This window comes from Diadema setosum, chromosome 6, assembly GCF_964275005.1.
Source record: "Diadema setosum chromosome 6, eeDiaSeto1, whole genome shotgun sequence".
Taxonomy (NCBI): Eukaryota; Metazoa; Echinodermata; class Echinoidea; order Diadematoida; family Diadematidae; genus Diadema; species Diadema setosum.
Genome location: NC_092690.1, coordinates 27,443,424 through 27,458,717, shown reverse-complemented (window position 1 = coordinate 27,458,717; position 15,294 = coordinate 27,443,424). Strand labels below are relative to the sequence as shown.

At 36.8% G+C, this 15,294-nt stretch overlaps 1 protein-coding gene across 3 annotated transcripts; it reads left to right on the top strand.

Moving 5' to 3' along the window:
• Positions 1 to 3,403: 3,403 nt before the first annotated feature.
• On the top strand, positions 3,404 to 14,398 carry LOC140229484 (splicing factor U2AF 26 kDa subunit-like). Of its 3 annotated transcripts, XM_072309737.1 has the most exons (7): positions 3,404 to 3,449; positions 6,200 to 6,244; positions 7,413 to 7,564; positions 8,530 to 8,544; positions 9,103 to 9,260; positions 9,937 to 10,070; positions 11,940 to 14,398. In XM_072309737.1, exons 3-7 carry the CDS (start codon positions 7,510 to 7,512, stop codon positions 12,157 to 12,159), a joined length of 582 nt encoding a protein of 193 aa, XP_072165838.1. In that variant the 5' UTR covers positions 3,404 to 3,449; positions 6,200 to 6,244; positions 7,413 to 7,509; the 3' UTR covers positions 12,160 to 14,398. The 3 variants fall into 3 exon arrangements, with proteins under 3 accessions (XP_072165838.1, XP_072165835.1, XP_072165836.1); XM_072309734.1 differs by lacking the exon at positions 6,200 to 6,244 and having other exon boundaries at positions 3,405 to 3,449; XM_072309735.1 differs by lacking the exons at positions 6,200 to 6,244; positions 8,530 to 8,544 and having other exon boundaries at positions 3,405 to 3,449.
• Positions 14,399 to 15,294: the final 896 nt, after the last annotated feature.

Genomic DNA, 15,294 nt, shown 5'->3' with positions numbered 1-15,294 from the left:
TATAGACTGCACCATGATTGGTTTTTTTCTAAAATTCTGTGTTTATACAAACAAATTTCACATATCAGTTAAGTCGACATTGAATTAAGTTTCCTTTGGAATGTATATCAATATACATAGATCACATAGATCTTGGAATGAAGTGAATTAACTTGCACTGAAGAGTGTACCATACCCCATGTCAGGATCAAGTACAGTAGGAGACCATACAGCACTCAGAGACAGAAAGGGTAAGTGAAATATTCTTTGCTAAAATCCTCTGTAGGATAATAATGATAATATTTGATTTATTTTGATAAAAAATCAACAAAGAAGACAGCTTCTCTTAAAGAAAAAAATCCTCCCCAAAATAAACTCCCCAAAAGGAAACATATTCTCTAAAGAACGATGCAAAATTACAAAAATCGGATATAATTAAGAAATATAACGAAGATATGACATTTTAAAATTTCACATTTTTTCGGAAAATTCAAATCAGCAAGTTGATGATGCTCTCACAAGTTCCTATTCATAGCATGCTCTGCGCGGTGCATTTAAAAACGCTCGAGTTCCTATGGAGGATGTCACCGCACTTTTTGTAATGAAAATAACAAATGTTAACTCTGATAGGCATATATATATATATATATATATATATATATATATTGGTATGGGAGCATGATTTTACTTTTAATTAGCTAAAAATAGCAAATTTTCAGAATTTCATATTTAACATACAAGTTCATTATAATGACCGGTCAAGAAATGTTTTCCGAAAAAGTATGAAATTCAAAATGTCATATCTTCCTTATCTCTAATCTGATTTTTGTCATTTTTGTATCATTCTGTAGGGATTTTTTTTTATTTGTTCTAATTTTTTGGTGGATTTCTTGTTTAAAAAGATTTAAATCACTTGCTAGAATATTTATGCTTAATTGTTACTGATTTGATTAACTGTATCATCTGTTATACGTCTTTCAATTGCTATTTATTCATTTATCATGGACTGTGCAGCCTTTTAATTATCTACAAAAATAGGTTATTGTATAGGCCTTGTCCTATGAGTTCTCCAGTATATAGACCTACATTGTTATTTGTAAATAAAATGAAATAAACAGGAAAATCAGAGCTAGTGTAGCATCGGGGATCTGCTTATACTTAAGGTATTAAGCCTATAACAGTCAGCTTACAAACACTTTGTCATGAACCGAAGACACGGATACAGAAATGGAAAACTGTATATATCAAATCCAAATGAGAAGACATCAGAGGGGAAATTTATTAAAAATCCTTCCCAGTACCGAAAAGAATGCTACCTTAAATCTCGTAATGTATATACCAATGCTGTTAAAGCTGCCAAACGAAAGTATTATTTTTGTAAATTTCAGAATTTAAAAGGTGATATATCTAAAACGTGGAAGTTAATTAATGATGTATTACAAGTACGTAAAACAAGGGTTCAACACAAGGTTTTTCAGCATGATGGTAAAGCAGTAGAAAATCCTGAAGATATTGCACGACATTTTAATCATTATTTCATTAATGCTGGAAATAAGATTGCTAAAGGCTGTAGGCAAAGTTTTTTCACTCACAGAGATTTTTTATGTGGAAATTTTAATCAAACTGCTTTTTTTAAACCTGTAAATAAAAAAGAGATTATTGATTATGTTTTAGCTTTGAAAGATGGAAAGGATGGAAAGATAAATGATTTATCAAATATTTCTAATGTCATGAATGTACTGTTGTTTGCTGATGATACTAATCTATTTTTTAAACATGAAAATGTAGAATGTTTGGCTAAAATGATTAACACGGAACTGTGTAAAGTTAGTAATTGGATAAGTGCAAATAAGTTACAATTGAATTATGAAAAGACGCACATGATGATTTTTAACTCTCGTAAGAAAGATACAAGTACATTGAAGGTATTTATTGATGGCCATGTAATAACAAATGTAAAGACAACTAAATTTTTAGGTATTAGTATTGACTCTTATCTAAAATGGAAGACACATGTGAATGAAATATTGTTGAAAATATCTAAGATTATTGGAGTTATGAGTAAATTAAAAACGTGTTTGCCAAAATGTATTCTTTTAACCATTTATAATTCATTAATCCTTCCTCATTTGTTATATAATATCATTGTTTGGGGTGCTTGTAGTAAGTATTTATTGCATCGTATTTTCCTACTGCAGAAAAGAGCGGTACGTATTATTTCAAAGTCTTCATATGATAGCCATACAAAGCCATTGTTTCATGAATTGAATATACTGCCAGTATTTTTACTTTATGATTACCAAGTGATTTGTTTTATGCATTCATATACTAATGATAGGTCGCCAGAATTATTTGATAATTTGTTTGTGCAAAATAGGTCAATTCACAATTATAATACAAGAAGTGCAAATGATTTTCGTGTGCAATACGGAAGGTTCTCGTTTACAAACTCTAATATCATATGCAGAGCACCAGAATTATGGAATATGTTACCTGAAAATATAAAACAATGCAGTGCTGTGAAAAATTTTAAAGTAAAGTTGAAAAAATATTTATTACAAAAGTTTATATCAGATAAGTAGTTGTTTTTTTTTTTATAATCAGGCTGAGTTATTGTGATATGTGTGCGTGTATGTGTGCGTATGTACAAATGTCTCAATGTTTTTGATATGCATGTTAATGACAACTTATACTTTATATGATTGTTGTTGGATCTTCAAGTTATAAGTTATTTTATTACTTTCTGGAGATCCATCCATTTGCCATTCATATTATTGTCTCTATTTTTTTTTCAATTGTCTATGTAAATTGTACTTTTACTTGTGTGTTAATGATATATATCATGTCTTTGTACTTGTTCATGTTGACATGGAAATGGAAAATAAATTCAATTCAATTCAATTCAATTCAGAGGGGCATTTCATGAAGCAATTTTCCCGACAAATTTGTCGAAAAAATTTGCTCTCAGCCAATGAGATGCAAGGATTCCAGTAGCTTAAAGTTTGTCAGAAAAAAAAAAAAATCTGACAAAAAATGCTTCATGAAATGCCCCAGTCAGTGACAAAATAGTGAGGCAGTGAATATCACAGCACTTCAGCGTAATTCCGTTAATTCAAAGACATTTATAATACGCTTGCAACTGATTGACAAATTGCCCTACATCGAATTTCATGAATTTGAATTATACGCTTGGCTTGCCATAAATATAGTCCGTTTGTCAGCAGAAATAAGTATTGTTTATTTTTATACAGCAATTCCTTGTTTTCTCCTTTTTTGATTCCATATTAACGCATTGTTATTATAGATTTTCATTGTGAAAATATTTATTTTATCATTTGGTATTGATAAACAGAAAATTTAATATTTTACTACATAATCATTTAAACATTTCGATAGAGACTGGTACACGCAACTAAACGATACAAGATGGCAGAATATCTCGCGTCGATATTTGGAACTGAGAAGGACAAGTAAGCTGATATCTCTTTTCTGATATATAATGAACACAGATGATTCAATTTTGCAATATATCATACCTTACTGATCTGTTTGAGCATTTTGATTGTTCACTTTCATGTGTTGATGTTGTTATATTGGTATGTTTTCTTCCCAATGCAACCTCTTTGAGTGAAGGAGAGAGAGACTCCAACAAGTTACACGTTGTACGTTGTAGAGCCAGAGACGAGCTTTGCGCTGTCGATGGAGTAAGGTACGCATCTGCACGCAAATTGTAATGACATGTGTATAATACGCGAAGTACGCTGTCGACGTAGCGCTAGGTTCTGCGTATTTTGTGTGTTAGCGATGGCGCGGCGTGGTTCGATCCGAGCGAGCGGTGGTGAACGCATAACGCGTGTGTAGCATTGGGATGCATGATCACGGATGCACTGTCGATGGCGATATGAGCGCTAATTCTCAATCAGTCATACAGTGTAGGTAGCTATTCGCCTACTGGCCTGATTATATAAAATTAAGCAGTAGGCCCTACTAAATGGGAGTTTGTAATTGTAGTTTAATAGACCCCTAGCCGATAGCGGCCTACAATGTAGGTCCATGTACAACTACGTAACTTGTTAGATCGTACACCTCGAGCTTGTGCACCTCGCCTCGAAACTACACTGTAGTTGTACACATAAGACATTTCTAGACAATTCTACGCAGTGTCAGTGACAATGAATGTACAATGTAGTGTACAGTGCAGTCAGCATGGTTAGTGGTCGTCTAGCCCCGGAGACCCGCCGTTCTGCGGCGGGGTCCTGGCGGCTACCCCGCAGTTTCATGCAAGTGAGAATCACGAACAACTCCCTATTGCCACATATACGGCAACTTCACAAATAAACCATAGCTAAATGTCCATCATAAACACAGTGACAATATAAAATGAAATATACACTACCCCATTGCCTTGGTCCTTCTCACCAATTTATCTGGAAACTGCATAATTTTCCACATTTTTTAGGAGTAGGCGGTCTGCCCTAGTGGAGAGCTTTGCTGCTATTTTGAACGTGTTTATCCATCAGTACGCATCTACGCATGCGTAAACAATGACGTCAACGTTACGGACGCAAAAGGATATGAATAATGCATCATCGCACGGTGAATATGCATCATGTAGCGAGTAATACAGCTGTCAATGCACTGCACTGAATGCATTGTGTGCGCATGTGCAAGTGATTGTGAGTTTTAGTGAGCATCGGTGAGCTGAAGATATTTGCCTTATAAGACAGCATTTTCTGCATCATAAGCAATGAAATGCATCAAACAGTCGCCGATAAGAATCATTTAGGTTTAGTCCACCCATGTAAGTATTGCCAGTAGTTTTTGTTGAAAAATTAAGGAAATACAGCGCCGGAACGGCACCCGTTTGGTACAACATTAAAATACCGAGGCCAAAACGGCGCAGCCCCAACACTGTACGTTGTACGTTGGGGCTGCTGGTCGCAGTTAGTGGTCGTCTAGAGGGTTGGCACATAGTGTGACTGACTACTGTCTCTCTCATGGGAGACCAAGGGGAAGAAAAAAAAAAGCGATGCAGTGAAAGCTGCAAGGTTGAGCAGCTTTACTTTTCACTCCTTGAAGAAAGGTTTGTGATTAAAACCCAGAATGCCAGATGGATCAAATGTGGATTATGTTTCAGGCTGGTTGAATTAAATGATCAATCGTGGGCTGCTTGAGCGGGCTGCTTGAGCAGGCTGGTGTCGGATACAGTGAGCAGCACATTCTGTGCTCGGTTAATGATTGTTTTTTTAAGAACAGGAAATTTTACTTAACTATGAGCAATGTTATGTTTATATTGTTCTTTTATTTTTCAGTGTAGGTTTTGATGGTGCAGCTGTTTATAATGGTAGTCTTTTGATTCATAAAATATTTGATGTACATGTATTTTTTGAATTAAACATTGCATACAGTGTACATTTGTTGTTTTTTTAGTTGTGTAATGGTGCCTTTAATTTCAGTCTGTATTGTTCATAGACTTTGATAAAAAAAAAGAATGAAGAAATGTTACTTTTTTAGATTTTTTATACTTTTCTCCCTACATTTGAAGCATTTCATATACATGATTATGCAATGCTAGCAAGGTGGATTCTAATGCAGCAAAACAAGGAGCATTTCCCTTAGTTTCTTTGGCAGCTGCTCTTGTTCTTGTGTTAATAGGACATCTACCCAGAGAACATCACACTTGTATTATGTGAAAAGGGTGTTCATTCCATTCATTTTCATAGGTAGGAAGCGAGAACGCTACACTCTTGTATTGTTTCATTCAGCACAGGTGCATTTCTTTGAATCCCACCTGCTCGTCTCTTTGTCAGATGGACAGCACATTTTCTATCCACAGAGGCGGCTATGTTATTTTCTTTTAGGGTGGTTTTCATACAAAGTCTATGGGCCTCTGCTCTTAGGGCTCCTGCTCTTACATTTTGTAGCACAGCTGGAAAGTGTTAACTTCATACAGATATGAATTTCCTCTATTTTATCTAGCATCTTTCTGCCTTTCTGTTTGATATTTTTTCTCCCCATCATCAAATATAGCTGCGGACAAACAGACTGCATATCTGTCCCCCACTCTTAATTTCAGATTAGGCAGATGAACGGCTTGTAAGAAGACTTTCCTCCTTTAGCTATAGCGAAGGCCGTGTTACTGACACAAAGTGAAGAACATTACAGTCTAAAATAGACCAAATTTTAACAGTCTTGTCTATTCTGCTTTCTCGTGCTGTAGAAAACACTGGTCTTTCTTTGGGAAAGGTTCATTGTGCATCTAAAGGTAACAAAAAGTAATAAAAAAAGTGAAAGTTGAATTAAGGCTGCATTGCTGGACACTTGAAGTGTAATGAGTCTATAGAGTAAGAGGGATCTTGCAAATCTACTAAGAATGCATCCGTACCTTAAATTCAAAGTTTGTAGTTCCTTGCATTGTAATATAATGCTAGAAGTTTCACAGTGCTTACTCGGTATTGTCTCTCCATTAGTTTTCACAATAAAGAAAAAAGAAAGAACGAAAGATACAGTGTAATCCAAGATATATTGGAAATGCACTGTAAAATCTTAATTATAAGGGCTGTTCAAAGCTTCTAAGCAGTAAAGCAGTAGGACCCTTCAACATAAATATCCAAACAATGTAGGAATTGCATGGGTACTGTACACGTACATTGTAATTGAGAAATTTGCACCATGCAGATACATGTAGAAAGCATGTTGTACAAGTAGTTGAAGGAAAGCAAATTTCCCCCCCCCCCCCATTTTATCAAATTACTTGAATGAACTTGACACACTAAAAACTTGTGAACTCATAAGTACTTTCTTCAAATCGCCTTTATTACAATTGTATGGGTACGCTTTTATCTTGGGAGATGATTCCACACATTGTACACCTGTACAATGTTCTCAACATATCATGCTGTGCATGTTGCTTTCCACTCATCAGTGAGACAATCTAATAGATGCATTCTGAGATGTATTGTTAATGTTACCTTGTGAGATGGTGCCAAAGTAGTATGAGGGTCAGGGTTGTCGCACCAGTAGAATAGAGTGATCATTCTGTACAAACACAGTACTGTCTTTTCTCCCCTGATATGAAGTACATAACATGATATGTAAATCACCTGCCAGTTCATTCTTTACAAGCTGCAATAATAATCCCTCAGCAGCATTAGATTATATGTGCCACAAATATTAAAATTATAAAAAGAAATTTAAAATTTTATTGTTCCAAGAACAAGTTACAGTGTACACATGTACATTTGTATGTGCATGAAGTAAACACAGTAATGAGATGTAATTTGTGATTATCACAAGACTGAATCAGAGTATTTATAATCCCAACATTGGGTGGCAAGGAGATGGAATAGTTGCAGTAATCTAACCCCTGACCCTCTGTTGACTTGGCACCCTACTGCTGGCTTGCTCTCACGTCTCTCTGCCTTCTTTTTCAGGGTCAACTGCTCCTTCTACTTTAAGATTGGAGCATGCCGCCATGGAGACCGATGCTCCCGGCTGCACAACAAGCCGACCTTCAGTCAGACGATTGTGATGCAGAACATCTACCACAACCCAGCCAACACAGCCCAGTCAGCTGACGGAGGAAGTATGTTGCGTAATCCCGTGGTGACAGAAATGCCAATCCTCCCTAGGCCCTGTTGCATGAAAAGATGCAATCAAACACAAGTTGGCATCAGCCAATCAGCATCAAATATTCATAGAATTACGCTGTATGTTTGATTTTCTGACTTGCAATATGTTTGAGCTCAAGTTTTATGCAGAAGGGCCCGGATTCCTTGGGAGGCTTACTGAAAAATTTATTTTTTATTTCTTTTATGTCCAGACAAAAGGCCACAAAGACTCCCTGATTTTGATTTGTACATGTTGGCAATGAAACATTTATGTGTAGTTCCTCTTCATTTTAACTCTTTATGTGCCATGGTGTAATGCCCCCCCCCCCCCCCAGCATTGAAACTTTAAAGATTAGTACTTTTTCAGGTATTGTTCGATTTCCATCATATTCAGTTGATGTGTTTGACTAATTTTGCTACATTCACTTTATCTACACATGTTGATTTGGGGTTCACTCCGATCTGTATGCAAGCTGAAACATTGAGAGAGAGGATATACAATTGTACACTATAGACATGTTTTAGAATAGACTGCCAATATATTGTCGGGTACAGTATCTCTAATTCATGCTTGAAAATTCTTCTTCCATTACAAATTGTAAGAGGTAAGTCCTGAATAATGTTAGTATACAATTATTTATCTGTGACAAAGTATTGTCTGTTCCATAGAGTAGTCAATGTACGATGTACACAGTAAAGTTCTGCGTATACGGTGCACTATGGCATTGGTATGGCACACCTCCACTTTTAGGAGTCAACAGAAAATAAGAAAAAAATATTGTCAAAATGTCCACAAAATATCTTGTGTTATTTTGCACGTCTCACAAGACATACATTGTCACTGTGCCGAATGCGTGCATGCCACACCACGTATATTTTCCTTGTTTTTTCCCCCTTTCCTTTTATATTTTCACCGGTGGTTACTTTCGTCACTGAAAAGTGGAAGGTGGAAGAAGTGAGTATGCCAGCTGTGCACATGCCACTATCAATGCTATCATGAACAAGAGTACATAATGCTAATTACCTGTCATCTAGGCAGCATTTTATCAATACGTGCCAAGAAATTTGTCATTGCAGTTGGCAAAGTTAAGACAAACCAGTAAATGGTGGTAGGATGAAATGTGATACATGTACTTTTGATGAATGATAAATGTGCAATGGAATTTCAAACTTATGTTTTGCCTGGTTCTTGACACATCCATTATATACACGTACACACAGTACTGTTGCATTGTTTTGACTTCCGAAGACAGGGACATTTGGATTTCCAAATACTGCCAGACTTTCTTATACACGTTATAATGTGCACGTCCACTTTGATATTTTCTGTGATGAAAAAAAAAAAGAAGAAAAAAAAGTGTGCTGTATTCACAGAACTTTACAATAATTGATGTGGTGATATTTGATGTTATGTCTGTCTTGTTCTGAACCATTTAGGTCAAACTTCGGTAAGGTTTATAATACCATGAGACACACTCTAGCTGTTTCTGTTTTTTCCTCTCTCTCTCTGCAGCCGTGCAGTCGAACATGAGCGAAGTGGAAGTGCAGCAACATTTTGATGACTTCTTTGAGGAGGTGTTTGCCGAGATGGAAGCCAAGTATGGAGAGATTGAGGAGATGAACGTGTGTGACAATCTCGGTGACCACTTGGTTGGGAACGTCTATGTCAAAGTGAGTCTTTGCTTGCCTTTATGCAATACTTAACATTGGCCCCAGTTCAACGGTACCAGATCAGTACAAATCACTGTTGGGCCAGTAACTCTTCAGGAATTGCCAAATTTATTGGTCTGACGTGACTAGTGAAAAAACAAACAAACAAACCAAAAAGCTAGTATTGTCAGGGCCAATGGAAAAAAAAGAAGAAGAAACAGTACCAGTAAATTTTAGGTTCCAACCTGTAAAAAATGGAAAAATCGGGTATCTACTAGTCCAACAGGGACAGGTCATCAGCGGCTCGTTGATAGAATAGCTAGTAACGCTGAGATATCCGGTGAATAGCTATCTTCAAGTTAACTTCAAGTTATCTTTCTTTGAGTGCATCTACACGGTTAAGGATCACCATTTGAACGTAACTAATGTATGTACGAATGAATACAAGAAGTCTGGAATTATTTCAGGAAGGGATGAGTTTGACAGAGTCAAAAAGAGGTACAAAGAATATGAAATATTCACCAGTATCCATTTCAATTAAATGGTAATTCAGATGATGTGACAGTTTCAGGTCAATCTTGGATGCTTTCAATTGTAGTACATGTATGCATATATACAAGTACTAACAGATGAAGTGATCAAAGCAGACAAGACTAATGTCTACTTTTCTTGTCCCCTCTGTGACCTCTGTTTGCAGTATCGCTACGAGGAGGATGCGGAGAAGGCTGTGGAGGATCTCAACAACCGCTGGTTCAACAAACAGCCAATCAGAGCAGAGCTGTCCCCCGTGACGGACTTCAGAGAAGCTTGCTGCCGCCAGTATGAGATGGGGTAAGAGACAAAGTACTTTGAATGATGTCCTACCTGTGTATGCACGTTTCTGGCCTTTTACTGTATGAGCTGTTATTTTTGCGTACAGATATTTTCACGAATTAGGAGGTCACAGACATTTTTGCAAGATGCCATTTTCGTGAAGTGACACCAATGCTGTCTTACATGCATTGTCACCCTAGTGCATGGTGACATTTTTGTGAGGTGTTAAATTCATGATCCAACTGTGATTTGCAAAATTCACAAAAATTAAACCTTCATGAAAACAAATGCTTATACAGTAATACAACTCTGATGTCATGCACCTGACCTGTAGCACACGCAGACTTTGTGCGAATCGCAAGTCATAAAAGAAGATTAGCATTGATTTTGCCAATCTTCATTTTCATGTGGCGCAGTGTGTCTGGTTGATTCTGTTTACTGGCTATTTCTAGTCAACTGTAGCAAACCACAAGGGCTTGGCATCATATGCATATTTTCTGGTGTGGGAATATGGGTGGACCACTTCAGCGTGTTAGCATTGCACTCATTGCAGTAAATGAACAAAGTTTAACAGTCAGTAGAGGGCAGCAGACAGCTGGACATGTCTCCATGGTTTGATACTCATAAAATGCCACATTTTTCAAATTTTCTCAGCAGTGACCGCAACTCCTGCTCTGAAATCCAAATATGGCACAAAGGAATGCAGTTTGCAAGCACATATTTTGAAGTTTAACCATGCTTTTATGTGAATCAAGAGAAAATTTTGAAATATTGAAATTTTGTGTAAAAAATGAATGGAGTTTAAAATATTAAAATTTTGTGTAGAAAATGAATGGAGAGTTGTCAATAAGTTCCTCTCTGAGTTGATTTGTCGCCCTCTATGGTTCATTCATTCAAACATCTGTAGCTTCCTTATTCCTTGTCAGATTTAGCTCAAATTTGCAATGAAGAAATCAAATATGTCAAGCATTTGAATGAGAGAAACTTCATCTGAAAGTATTGGTTCCCTTTTAAAGTTAAATGTCCTATTTGTGGGTCTGAGTATTTTGTGTTTTTGCCTCATACCAGAGGGGACAGAATGATTACACACAGCATGGCTCAGTTGGACTTGGTGAGAATCAAACCCGAGCCATGTGACTACAAGACAAAACGCGACACGAGCTGAGCCATATCACTGCCCTCCTTTATGTTTACCAATCAAAATCACATATTAAAGGGACTGTACAGTACTGGTTGAGGTGGGGATTCATGTTTTGAACATTCCTAAGTGAGATAATGAAAAGCCTCTTATGAAATATGAAAGAACATGTAATTTTAAGAAGGATTCAACATTTATTTGATGAAAATTGGTTTTCAAATGGCTGAGATATCCAAAAAAGTGCTAATAATAAAAGGCACATGCCACAACTTTATTAGGATCTCTTTGTTTCACCTTGATTTTGGATATCTCAGCCATTTCAAAACCGTTACCGATTTCATTGAATAAACTTTCGATACCCCTTAGAACTGCATGCTCTTTGACGTCTCATAGAATGGTTTCTGAACATCTCGCAAAACGTTTAAAGCTAAATCCTCACCTTGACAAAACTGTACACACCCTTTAAGACCTGGACTTTGAGAACACAGTGGATACCAAAACCACCTCAGCAAGTGAAGTTTATGAATTTCATTATGTAAGTCAGTCAATTCTGAACCGAATTGGGCAAAAAAAAAGATAAATAAATAAATTAGTAAAAGAGAGCAAATGGGGAAGCTATATTTTTTTTCTTTCCTCTAACCTGAAGAAAAGTGATTACAACATTAGAAGTGAACAAGTCATGGAATACTTTCCTTGTGTTGTACATGGATTGTGATTTTCTTTTTTCTTTTCTATTCTCTCTTCCACAGTGAATGTACGCGAGGTGGTTTCTGTAACTTCATGCACCTTAAGCCGATTTCCCGTGAACTGAGGAGGGAGCTCTACGGGCGCCGGAAGCGCAGGAGGCGTTCCTCCCGCAGCCGCTCGCGCTCAAGGAGCCGCGATCGCCGCCGCTCGCGATCCCGCAGCCGAAGCCGTGGACGCGGCGAAGACAGGCACAGAGAGAGGGAGCGGTCAGGCCGCTTCTAACGCCACCAAGACGGCATCATCGACTGATGGTTTCTTCGCGTCTTTTCACAACATTGCTACGATCCTGCTTCTTAGCAGGAGTCAATGAATTTATGTCTTCACTTTAATGCCAGTCATACTTCTACTGGCTTTCTGTCACTCACACTGACCAGTTTTGATTCTTCAGTCTTGTTGAGGTTTAACTCTTTATGTGCCACATTCGCACATCTGACTCAGTCGACGGCGTGCTAAGTTTGCATATTTTGCTCATACGCGCAATCCCACCAAAACCAAATAATTTGAAAATGCTACAGTTACAATGAAAGAGTCGCTTGCGATTCTGTTCCTCTCACGTGTAGCTTTCATTATGTGGTGATGGAATACAAAGGGACTCTCCCTTCTGGATTTTAGTGTTAAATCAGAGTTTCTCTCATTGTTTTGTATGCAAAAGTCATGCCTATTTGTTATCACAGCTACTTCTCATTTGAATGAAAATGAGCATGAATTTATACTTCATAGCAAAGCATGGAATTTTCTCTACAACTTTGCTCATTTCAAGGCCAGCATACCCAAAATGTATAAGAAGTTATATGGATTTGAAAAACAGGATGTTGTAACAAAGCATACCTGCATTGCAGTCTCAGAATAATGTGGCATACAGGGGGCTTACGCCGTGGTGCATAAAGAGTTAAGGAATCTAAGCATGAAATAAGAAATTGTAAGAAATCATTCCTTTATGGACATTTTATCATTGGCAAGCAGCCAGCTTGTTTGTCTCCATGTTTTGTTCTTTTGTTTCAGTGTGAAAGGGAGATAGTGGTTTGTCAGAAAAGCATCCTGCACAGTTGATTGGTCGATAACATTATTGATTACCTTAGCCTGATCTACAACAAATATTGGGTCCAGTGAGAAAGATTTGTTTCCACTTTCTGGATGTCCACTCTGTAGAGACATTGGATGGAATAATGCAGGGCTCCACACTAACTTTTATTTTTGGTAGCCCAAAGGCAAACATCCGACCTTTTATGGTGGCCCGATCAGGCCACCAAATTGTTCATCTCTGAAATTTTGGTGGCCCAACATGCGTTTTTGGTGGCCCTGAGCCACCGGGCCACCGTTAGTGTCGAGCCCTGAATAATGGGAGAGTGGACATTGGCATGTTTCGCTTTCTTTTCAAGAAAGTGAATCTCCACTATCATCTTTAATTTCTTATTTTTCACTTGCATAGAAGGAGTAAACACAGTTGATTAGGAATGCCCCACAAGAGAGAAGCTTTTATTCCAGCCAGTGAATGTAGGGCATCACATACATTGTAAACGTGCATAAATTATGGTTATGAGCCTCTTCCAAGGAGAGGGGAAAATTTCAAATTGGTGTACAGTATTGCAAATATCCATTGTCGACTGACCAAAATGTCCGTTGCCTAGTATAACCTGAATTCTCTTCACACATACAGGTGCACAAACACAGATGCACACACACACACACGTAGAGCTGCATACATCAAAGAAAAAATACATGTATAAGGTGTTCTTTTCTGTGATTTTTTGCATAGGAATTCACCGTATAAACTTTTCTGTATTCTCCTCCATGTTACAACATGCTACAGCTCTACTGATTATTTAAGGTAGAAAAAAATAAAAGGAAAAAAATGTAAGAAAACTCCCCCATAATATACAGTAATTGTTTAAGATGTCCTTAACACCTCATGCCCCTTATATTTTGACTAATCTCTTGCATGGTTTCAAAAATTCTATAGTGAGGTTATTTACAATAAAGGAGACCAGGTGCTGTTAGGTTCTAGTTGCATAATTTTTTAATATCTGAAACATATACAAATCAATGTACACTGTAATTGATGCATGTTAATGCTCTGCTCTGAATTTGGCCTTAAATGATACTCCAAGGAAAGTGAGAATGAATACATGTATTCCCAATTTCATTTTGTTTTCTCTTGTTTGTTTTTTTTTTTCCTTCTCAATATTATGTGCTTTCTCATCAGAGTTTTGCAAAGGGTTGGTCTGAGAGATGTCAAGTGATCATTGTACCTCGTAATGCATTGCCATTTTATTTGAATTGTACTAGAAAAAAAAAAATGGTAGAAGTTCCTAAAGTAGTGCATGTATGTTTCATCAAGACCATTGTATATAAAATGCTCTTACTTTATTTTCAGTGGTTTGGTTGCTTTCGTTGTCCCCCCCCCCCTTTTTTGTTTTTGTTTTTTTTGGTTATTGCATTAAAACAACAGTGTCTATGCGCATATTTGGCCAATGTCTCTGTTGTTTACTGTAATCTGTTTTACATGTACTATACCAAACTGCAAAACTTTCTTTTAAAAACTGTACACGGTACTGCATTGATAATAAATGTTCATTGATAACAATACCAATGAATAATGTGTGTATGCTTGGTGTGTAGGCATATATTACTGAAGCATTGGTTTTTAATTAACATAATGTTGTACAATGTGTATTTTTGCATTGTGATTGAATGCTATAAAGTGTTGCTACTTTAAAGGGATAGTACAATATTGGTGGAGATGAGAATTGGGCTTTTAACTTTTTGCGAGATACCAAGAAAACACTTATTATATAGTACAGAGCATACCATTTTAAGAGGAATTCAAAGTTTATTTGATGAAAATCGGGTTTGGAATGACTGAAACATCCAAAAACAAAGTAAAACAAAGCAATCGTGACAAAGTGTGGGAGCCACACTTTAGTGGAATTGCTCTTTTTTGATATCTCAGCCATTTCAAAACCAATTTTCATCAAATAAACGTTGAATTCCTCCTGGAATTATATGCTCTTTCATATTTCATAAGAGGTTTCTGATTATCTCACCATAAAATGTTAGAAACCTGAAATTAGGTCTCAACCAAAACTGTACGATCCCTTTAAGGATGAATGTACTTGTAATTTGAATGCTGTTGGTAGATGTAGGGCTTTTAAATTATACACACACAAACACACACATATACACTGTTTGCATTGGTGTGTTTGTAATGTGGGTCATATGGAGTCTGTGATAACTCCGAGGTCACATTAAAGGGAGATGTGAGGTAATTTATATGATTTTAACATCATTTAGTATGTAAATTGTTAGGGCCATGTATAGATATAAAGGAAACCAAAACTCAAGAGAGTTATGTGGATT